Source organism: Chanos chanos, chromosome 6, assembly GCF_902362185.1.
Source record: "Chanos chanos chromosome 6, fChaCha1.1, whole genome shotgun sequence".
NCBI classification, from domain to species: domain Eukaryota; kingdom Metazoa; phylum Chordata; class Actinopteri; order Gonorynchiformes; family Chanidae; genus Chanos; species Chanos chanos.
Genome location: NC_044500.1, coordinates 5,911,227 through 5,921,226, shown reverse-complemented (window position 1 = coordinate 5,921,226; position 10,000 = coordinate 5,911,227). Strand labels below are relative to the sequence as shown.

The following is a 10,000-nucleotide window of genomic DNA, read 5'->3' as shown; positions in this document are numbered from 1 at the left end:
GAATAATACTTTTGATAAGAAAAAAAATAAAACATGCTGACTTCTCTCATGTGTTTCTCAAACTAAACCACCAATAGCGAACTTTTCGGGTAACTTGGTCGGCTCAGTGGCATTTGAATGGTCCATTGATGAGCCTAAAAAAAGCCACCAAGCGGTCAGTCCTAAAGTACTGAGGATATTAAGCCAAAAAGCCACAAACAGACAGAAATTCTAATTATTTTGAATGACATTATGATCGACACTATAATATGATGAAACATATTTGGAAAACAAAGCGAGTACACTTTTTAGATGTCAAGATGTGGACTCAGATATGATTAGGATACCATAAATAAGTATTAATAGCTAGCTAAGCTAAAGCTACTTTATGCACAAGCCAGCTTTTCAATTCAAGAAATTACTTCACCGTCAAACACAAGACATTTCAAACCTAAAAGATGTAACCTCGGTGAGCACTGAAATAGCTACTGAGAGAATATTGTATTTCATTTATTAGCCAAAGCGCCCGCTGATCCTCCCGGACGGAGCTGCTGTGAAAACCAGGATCTACCTGTCTTCGCTGACCGTAATCACTCCATCTTCTTTGGGAATGAGAACTGCGGCATTTACCGTATCCTGGTGACCCTCGACTTTGTTTAAAAGTACAGGTCTGGAACTCTGAGGCCTGGAATGAATCTCCGCCGCCATGGCTGTGTTTTGTTACGTCCGATTTTCCTCTCCTCTCCTCTCCCAGTCAAAGCGGATCAGCTGACACACTGAGGAAGTTCACCATAACCTTACCGTAATTCCTTGAAAAAACGAATCCGTGAACTACACCGACGTGCCGGCGACGTGCAGTATTTCGGCCAGCGAAAAGTGAACATTTTACGCTCGATTTGAAACTCATGCCAAACCGCCATTTAGAAGAAAAATAAAAGTTCTTAAAATAAATTTAAGAAACGCAAAATCCATGTTTCTATAGTTTATTAAATATCACGGGCCTGAAAGACAGCTCAAACGGAACATGAAAAGTCTACACAGTTAAATCAGAGTTGATTAAATGAAATAACTTCCTAAAGTCAATGATTAAGTCAAGTAGTACACTATCAAACGCAATTCCACATACTGTCAGTATTATATAAAAAACAAAATAATACAAATAAATGCACTTGCTCTATATATTTATATTTGGATATTCTGAACAATGTTTAATACGCCACACACACACAGGAAAAAGTTTCACCAAATGTTAAAAAAAGAGATGCAATCTAAACTCAGATGTGTCTCAAATGTAAGGCTTTCCATTAGACACACACTTTAAAACCTGTATAAAATCTTCAAATTCCCTCCAAAAGAAAAAAAAAACTTTCACAATAAGGTCTGAGTATTCCAGTATACACAGCCCACAAACCAGTGAGTGAATGTCTCTGTGTGTGTGCATCTGTGTGTGTGAGTGTGTGTGTGTGTGTGAGAAAAGCAGGGAAGACACAATTCAATGGTTCTCTTCTTTGTTTGGCACCTCAAGGTTTATTGATCTGGCCCACAAACAGAATGGTCCCTGAGGAGATAGAGATAGAGAGAGAGAAAAAACACACACTTGATAAATAACATGACTGAAGACTAAATGTTTTAGACTGCTGGTTTGTGTGGCTGTTGACAGGGCTAAGTGTTGTAGAGTTGCACTGTGCGGCAGTATTTCGCAATAAAGTAGCAGCTGTTTAGTATAAGCATAAGCATCATAATGTCTCTGTGTGTGTGTGTGTGTGTGTGTGTGTGTGTATGTGTTTGTATGTGTGTGTGTGTGTGTGTGTGAGTGTCTGTGTGTGTGTGTATGTGTGTGTGTGTGTATGTGTGTGTGTGTATGTGTGTGTGTGTGTGAGTGTCTGTGTGTGTGTGTGTGTGTATGTGTGTGTATGAAGACAGAGAGAGAGAGGGACACACACCTGTGGGACTGTGTCTAATGAGGAAGAGGAATGGTCTGTCTACAGTCACCCACGGAGGAGAGGACCTGGCCAACATTATCGCCGCTAGAGAGAGACAGAGAGAGAGAAAGAGAGAGAGAGAGAGAGAAGGAGAGAGAGAGGAAGGATTTATTTCACAGCCATTACTGAGCGACATTTTGAGTCAGAAGTTTTCAGTACGCACACACACAGGACAAACACACATGATGTGTGATCACACACAAACACAGCGAAAAAACATACAGCATGTGCACACGCACAGGACAAACACACACACACACACACACACACACACACACACACACACACACACACACACACACTCTTACTGGTTGCTGCGGCTGCTTTAGTACCATCCTCATTGACCTCTATCTTGGCTTTCTGCAGAGCCTTGGACACATATACTGGTTCTGTACCTGTAAAACACACACACACACACACACACACACAACCGTCAATACAGTCTCCATGAAGTACACATGGACAAAAAAAAAATAATTAGAAGAGAACGAACAGACATGGAGAACACTATACACTCCACACAGGGCATTTTATGGGTCATGTGTACATGTCACATCCACTTTAAAAACAGACTGGATAAAGAACTCGTACGAGACAGGTACTGAGCCGCAGAAACACCTGCCGCTGCAGCATAATGCTAGTACATACAGTATGGATATATACATACATACATACGTTTTTTGCCAAGGCAGTTCCCAAAATGGCCACTTGTGGGAGCCAGAGCAGTTAAAGAAACACACACACACACACACACACACACACACACACACAAAACAAATCAAATACAAAAAAAAAAAAAAGGAAGCGTTTCAGGATATTATTTTACCTTACAAAAGTCACCCTGTGTGCCCCCCCTTGCCAAAAAACAAACAAACAAACAAACAAACAAATAAATAAAATCCTAGATTTTTGTTGTCCACCACAAGGCATCCTGCTCTTATTTCCCTTTTCCTCTTGCTTCACAGTGGAATTGAGGGGCATCCCCACTGTTTTTCTTTTTCTTTTCAAATGTAACCAAATTTCATGACCGTAAATGCACATCATAAATTTAAAAGCTGCACCATAAGTGTTTCTTTTTTTAGATTCTTGACACAAAACATCCTCATCAAAACGCATTGCTTTAAATCAGTAACCCATTCTAACCAAGCCTTTTATCACTCTCCAGGGTGTTGGTTTTGTCTGTAACAGACCAAGGAACCATTTATCACAAACCCACATCACAGGCAGTCCTGATCCCACATCCACACACACACACACACACACACACACACACCCCTTCCATGACATCATGTCATTAACTGGCTCACACACACACACACACACACACACACACAATTGCTTTGGCTTGCTGGTTACAACACATAAAAGAGCGTTCTAACCCCAAAAACAGAGACAGAGAGAGAGAGAGAGAGAGAGAGCACTCTCCAGTTCATTTAAAAAGGGAAAAACGTGCGGTGGGCTAATGCTAGAACATTTTGATGTGTGTAAATGAAGTGTATTGTCTTTGAGTGAGAATCTTTAGTATAAAGGACAAAAACAGAGTCGTGTCGAGTGTGTTGAGTGCCCTGTTTGGGGCACCAGTGTTGCAGGTTTTCTGTTGGCATCTGTGCAACTGGCACAACTCCGTCTGTGGGTTTTTTTTTTCACTACCCTCACTAACAGAGTGGCAAAGACTGGCATCACACACAGTCATCAGTGATGCACAGTATACCACATTAAGCACCGTATTACATTTAACGATCTGCCGACAACGATTCTTTTAAATCGGTCGCCGAAAAACAGTTGACTGACGGCAGTTTTGAAAACGACACCGAAAAAAAAAAAAAAAGAAAAAAAAAAAGGAAGAAACAGACAGGTTTTTGGGTCCAACTAAATGAAGCCGCAGAAAAACAAATCTGGTTAAGGTGTAGTGACCACCGCAGGTTAGGATAAGAGCTAGTCAACTCCAGATTACAGGTACAAAGTCAACAGAACTTAGTAGAACATTAACAACAAACATGGACATTCTAAGCGTCTACACAAAGTTTCAGTGGCAGTCGGAACTCAGAGTGATGTCATCGAGGCTGACCGTTCTACTGGCTGACATTGCGTGTTTCCAAACTTCCTCGATGACTTCACCCCCTGACCACAGCACCCTTACACTTTCTGTGCCTGACTCATAATCTTCACACTCCCCAGACAGACATGAATCATAAATTCTCTCTATATTGCTCTCAACAGTAAACAACATGTCCCGTCTCTCTCTCTCTCTCTCTCTCTCTCTCTCTTTCTTTCTGTCTGTCTGTCTGTCCGTGCCTGTCCCTCACTCTCCCTCCCTCTCTCTGTCTGTCTCTCTCTTATACGCACCCACACACAAATTTAGAGTCATCATGAAGCTCTATTTGCACTATTCTGTCGCTGGGAGGATCTGTGATACTTGATTGACAGCTGTCACTCACTCATATGTCTGAAGTCAGCCTGGCTCTCATTGAAGATGTGTGTTATTCCCATCCGGCCCAACGGACCCTTCAGATCCACTTCAGCCTCGATAGTAAACCTGGAGAAAGGGGGGGGGGCGGGGGGGGGGGGGCGAGAAAGAGAGAGAGAGAGAAAGAGAGAGGGGGGAAGGAAAGTCGAAGGAAAAGGTTCAGAAAAGAAGGAGAATGTAAGAAAAAAAAAAATAAAAAATTGAAGACTCGCCAAGCGTAGATCGGAAAACACTTCTGAAGTTATTTTTATGGTTGCGTTATAATTATGTGTGTATATTTGGTTGCAAGGGGAGCGTCTTGTTCCTAAAATTACTATTGTCCGTCCATATGTGGACCTGTACGTGTCGTGGTGTGGGCGTGGCTTACTTTGGCAAAAGGAGGCGGATCTTTCTCTGGTGCAGTAGCTTGGACCAGCTCTGCACCGTTGCCGTGGAGATGTGAGGTAAGATGTTGGCCAGGGGCGTGGTCTCCTCGGAGGGCAACGCAATGAGCATGCTCATACTGTTGCCGTTATATGGAAGCTCAATAACTTTATACTTCAGTCCCTCTGGAGTGCTTGCCAAACCTAACAGAATCAGACAGACACACAGAGAGAGAGAGAGAGAGAGAGAGAGAGAGAGAGAGAGAGAGAGAGAGAGAGAGAGAGAGAGAGAGAGAGAGAAGGACAGGAAGAGAGAAAAATAAAAAGAACAACAGAAAGTCAGAAAAAAAGGAAGAAAGAAAGAAAGAAAGAAAGAACAGTAAAAAGAGTAAAAGTAAAGAAAAAAACATTAAAAGAAAGCATTTCATGTTTCAAATGAAGTTATTTCAGTGTTTTAAAGGTGTTTAATAATGAAATGGGGGGGGGGGGGGGGGGGGGGGGGGAGAGAGGATGAAGATATTAAAAAAAAAACCCAGCTGAAAAACGAAGGAGCCAGATTGAGAAAGATGGCTAAGAGGTGAAGAGAGATTGCGTAGAACTCTCAACCCAACAGTCCGGGTGCCCAGGCAGCGTTTTAATAACTGGATTTTTCGTGAGGAAAGAGTCGTGGCTTTGCCCTGTCCCCCCCCCCCCCCCCCCCCCCGGTCCAGCGTCATTTGACAGATCACCGTCTTTATTCCTGTAAACCGCTCCGTTCTGCCCAAACACACACCATTCCCTACACTACTGATTACATCACACTTCTCCCTTTTCCCATTCTTCTCTTTTAAAGCTGATAGCAATAAAACACTGAAACGCAAATCTCAGATGTGGAGCGTTTGACCGCGTCAAAGTTGCTAAACCGCAAATGAAAGACACTGAAATAAACCAGCGTCTACTGAAACCCTGCCCCGGGACTGCAACCTAACAGCCCTATCAAAACCAGTTTACTCTCCCACAAATGGCCCAAATATCAGACCTGTTAAAAAAAAAAGCGCCCACACCACTCGTAGCTTTTCGGCGAGTCAAACGAATTTCCGTGACGTTCACACACACACTTTTTATAACTGATGTCTGGGATGGTATAAATATGTGGTGACTGTGAGCTGGGCTTCTGGTGGTTCACACACACAAACACAGCCACAAAAGACACACACACACACACACACACACACACACACACAGACAGCCACACGGGGTGGTGAACATGTGAGTGAGAGATCTGTGTGTGTGTCTCTTTGTGTGTGCGTGTGTGTTTATATCTGCGTGTGTGTGTGTGTGTGTGTTTAAATGTGTTACTATGGTGGTATGTGTGTTAGTGCATGCGTATGTGTGTGTGTGTTTAAATGTGTTATTATGGTTGTATGTGTGTTAGTGCGTCTGTTTGCGTGTGTGTATGTGTGTGTGTGTCTGTTTGCGTGTGTGTATGTATGTGTCTGTCTGTTTGCATGTGTGTGTGTGTGTGTGTCTGTTTGCGTGTGTGTTAGCGTGCGTGTATGTGTGTTTGTGCATGTGTGTCTGTTTGCATGTGTATATGTGTGTTCATATGTGTGTATGTGTGTCTGTTTGCGTGTGTATATGTGTGTTTGCGCGTGTGTATGTGTGTGTGTGTCTATTTGCATGTCTAAATGTGTGTTCGTGTGTGTGTCTGTTTGCGTGTGTGTATGTGTGTTTGTGCATGTGTACATGTGTGTATGTGTCTGTTTGCATGTGTGTTTGTGCATGTGTACCTGTGTGTATGTGTCTGTTTGCGTGTGTGTATGTGTGTTTGTGCATGTGTACCTGTGTGTGTGTGTCTGTTTGCGTGTGTGTATGTGTGTTTGTGCATGTGTACCTGTGTGTATGTGTCTGTTTGCGTGTGTGTATGTGTGTTTGTGCATGTGTACCTGTGTGTATGTGTCTATTTGCGTGTGTGTATGTGTGTTTGTGCATGTGTACCTGTGTGTATGTGTCTACTTGCGTGTGTGTATGTGTGTTTGTGCATGTGTACCTGTGTGTATGTGTCTGTTTGCGTGTGTGTATGTGTGTTTGTGCATGTGTACCTGTGTGTATGTGTCTGTTTGCGTGTGTGTATGTGTGTTTGTGCATGTGTACCTGTGTGTATGTGTCTGTTTGCGTGTGTGTATGTGTGTTTGTGCATGTGTACCTGTGTGTATGTGTCTGTTTGCGTGTGTGTATGTGTGTTTGTGCATGTGTACCTGTGTGTATGTGTCTGTTTGCGTGTGTGTATGTGTGTTTGTGCATGTGTACCTGTGTGTATGTGTCTGTTTGCGTGTGTGTATGTGTGTTTGTGCATGTGTACCTGTGTGTATGTGTCTGTTTGCGTGTGTGTATGTGTGTTTGTGCGTGTGTACCTGTGTGTATGTGTCTATTTGCGTGTGTGTATGTGTGTTTGTGCGTGTGTATACGTGTGGTCTCACCGATGTTAAAGACGGACAGCTGTGACATCGTGGGCACTTTGTAAGGTTTTCCGTCAGCAGGCGTAAAGGTCCTGGGTTTTGTGTTCTGGGGCTGGAATCTGGACTTCCACAGTCCCTTAAAATAGATGGCATTCACGGCCACCAGCCGGGTCAGAGCCGGGTCCAACATGTCTGCCTGAACCAGGCTGGGGATGTGGCCTGCAAATAACATAGAGTTAAAAAAAAACTATAGAGACAGCACCCTCTGTCAAGTCCTGAGAATGTATTAGAATAATGATAATGATAATGATAATAATAATAACAATAATAATAATAATAATAATAATAATAGTAAGAGAGCATTTAATCAGGATTTAATAAAAATAAACTGATGTCAGACTACTGAGGGGCTAGAGCCATGCGTTACAGATCTTTGGGTGCGTGTTGTTCGTAATCTTAAGGCAGTTCAGCAAACATGGGGTTAGAACTCATAGACTGAATAATGGGCCTAAAAGTTATATCCAAAGAACCTAGAGGCTAAACAGAAATGTCAGAGGTCATGCTCTTTATGAACTTGGGGACGTGGGTTAAAGGTCAGAGCTCAGACCCATGTCACAAGGAGATTAGACTGAGAGGTCAAGGTCATTGCTGACTTTGGGGTTTAGAAGCCGAAGGCCACAGCTAACTTATAGCTCATATAGGTCATACCCTTAGCAGGGTCATGGTCAGGGTCAAGTTCAGGATAAGGGATAGGTCAAGATGTAATTAGGGTATGGTTTATAGGTCAAAGGTCATACCCTTGGTGTTGTTTCTGACCCACTCGTTGATGGCGTGGGCTGCATGCTGAGGGTTGCTGTAGTCTGTGGGATAGGTCTCACACATGAAGTTCTCCCTGTTGGTAGACAGGAAGTCCTCCTTCATACTAAAGCCCAGCTGAGGAAACAGCGAGTTGGCTATGGTGACAATGTCCGCGTTCGATTTACTCGTCAGAGTCTTATGAAGCTTCTTTAACATCTTATACGGACCTGAGAGAGAGGGTGAGGGTGAGAGAGAGAGAGAGAGAGAGAGAGAGAGAGAGAGAGAGAGAGAGAGAGAGAGAGAGTAACAGAGGGGGCTCAGATAACAGAAGAAAAAAAAATTCTCCAAGGAAAATGTGAAGCAAGATCCTTATCGCATCACTTCACCCACACAAAACACATGCATGGTCCAATCAGAATCACGCAAAACACATGCCTCGACCAATCAGAATTACTGTGGAAAACACACACACACACACACACACACACACACACACACACACACACACACACACACACTGCTAACACTGAAACACTGCTGAAGCGGTAAACACAAATACATTTCACAATAAAACAAAACACTAAAACAATAACAGCACCCGGTGTCTCTCCTTTAAAAGAGACCAGAGGTTTGTTCCCTTTAGCGTTTCTCTCACCGTTCTTTTTGTAACGCAGGCCGGAGAGGATCTGTCGCTTCGTCTCCCCGTGAGTGCCGGGGAGAAGCATGCCCAGGATGGAGGCCACGCCGTGGGGGGACAGCACCACGTTTTCGTTGGCTTTCTCCTGGGCCACGCGCAAAAACACCTGCAGCCCCAGGTCAGAACCCCGCTCACCGTACGACTGAGTCTGACTCTGCGACTCGGACAGGCTCCCGCGCAACACACACACCGCCAACAACACACACACGCACAGCGCACTGTGAGCAAACATGGCGAGAGGTCAGTCAGTCAGCGGCACACCTGGAAGAGAGAGGGGGAGAGAGGGACAGAGGTAGAGAGAGAGAGACAGAGGGAGAGATGAAAAGACATACACAGATGGTGGCAGGCACTGATATATCATCATGTGTAAATTAGATTTTTTTTTTAAAGAAGCTTTCAAAAATAGTGGATAAAAGGCAAAAAAAAAAGACAAAGAGAGAGAGGGGGGGGGGGAGAGGGAGAGATGAAAAGACATACACAGATGGTGGCAGGCACTGATATATCATCATGTGTAGATTTTTTTTAAAAGAAATTTTCAAAAACAGTGAGAAAAAGGCAAAAAGAAAGACAGAGAGAGAGCGAGAGAAAGAAAGAGAAAGAGAGAGAGAAAGGAAAAGTAAGCATTTAGTGGTGGTTTGTGTCTCAAAACAGCATGATCAATGAATCATAGGGCACTTTCAGTCATGGCAATGTTTTTGTTTTAGTCAGAGAAACAAATCTCGCCTCACTGTGTTGATGACAACATAACAGGGAGAGTGCACATGTTCTGAATAAAAGTCATTTTCTGAACAAAGGTCATGCTCCGTATAGTTCCCCAAGGAAACCGCAAACAGCCCCAGTCTCGCCACAGCCACCAGTATCCCCACAGCCACCAGTATTCCGGTTCTCTTCCACCCACTCACAGTCTAGTTTCAACATAGCTGTGAACGCTTTGACAACGTGGTGACAGAAAAAGACTCCGAATCTAAACAAGTGACGAAAGCGCTGAAGCTTCAGACGAGAATACTGAGCTCACGACAAACCCGCGCTAACCACATCACCCCCCCCCTCCCCCAACTCCTCACAATCCAGCAACCCCCCCCCCCCCCCCCCAACTCCTCACAATCCAGCACCCCCCCATCTTCAACATCCAAGAACCTCGCCCTCTGTCTCCCAACCCAAACTACAGCAGAATGACTAGAAGGGTATTTTCTAAGTCTGATTACACACAGGCACACATGCACAAACTCACACACACGCAAACTCACACACACACAAACTCACACACACACACAAGA

General features: G+C 43.9%; 2 protein-coding genes across 2 annotated transcripts in view; both read right to left on the bottom strand.

Moving 5' to 3' along the window:
- wdfy1 (WD repeat and FYVE domain containing 1) overlaps positions 1–687 on the bottom strand; it is an 8,677-nt gene extending 7,990 nt beyond the window's left edge. The window contains exon 1 of the mRNA XM_030778781.1: positions 551–687. Within this exon, the coding sequence (XP_030634641.1) occupies positions 551–687 (137 nt within the window). The remainder of the gene's footprint in view (positions 1–550) is intronic.
- Positions 688–1,438: 751 nt separating this feature from the next.
- Positions 1,439–10,000, bottom strand: part of serpine2 (serpin peptidase inhibitor, clade E (nexin, plasminogen activator inhibitor type 1), member 2) — a 10,136-nt gene continuing 1,574 nt past the window's right edge. The window contains exons 2-9 of the mRNA XM_030778782.1: positions 8,682–8,984; positions 8,026–8,253; positions 7,250–7,447; positions 4,796–4,994; positions 4,400–4,497; positions 2,270–2,356; positions 1,923–2,006; positions 1,439–1,537 (exon numbers count right to left, since the gene is read on the bottom strand). Coding sequence (XP_030634642.1) covers positions 1,500–1,537; positions 1,923–2,006; positions 2,270–2,356; positions 4,400–4,497; positions 4,796–4,994; positions 7,250–7,447; positions 8,026–8,253; positions 8,682–8,955 — 1,206 coding nt within the window. The 5' untranslated portion in view covers positions 8,956–8,984 and the 3' untranslated portion in view covers positions 1,439–1,499. The remainder of the gene's footprint in view (positions 1,538–1,922; positions 2,007–2,269; positions 2,357–4,399; positions 4,498–4,795; positions 4,995–7,249; positions 7,448–8,025; positions 8,254–8,681; positions 8,985–10,000) is intronic.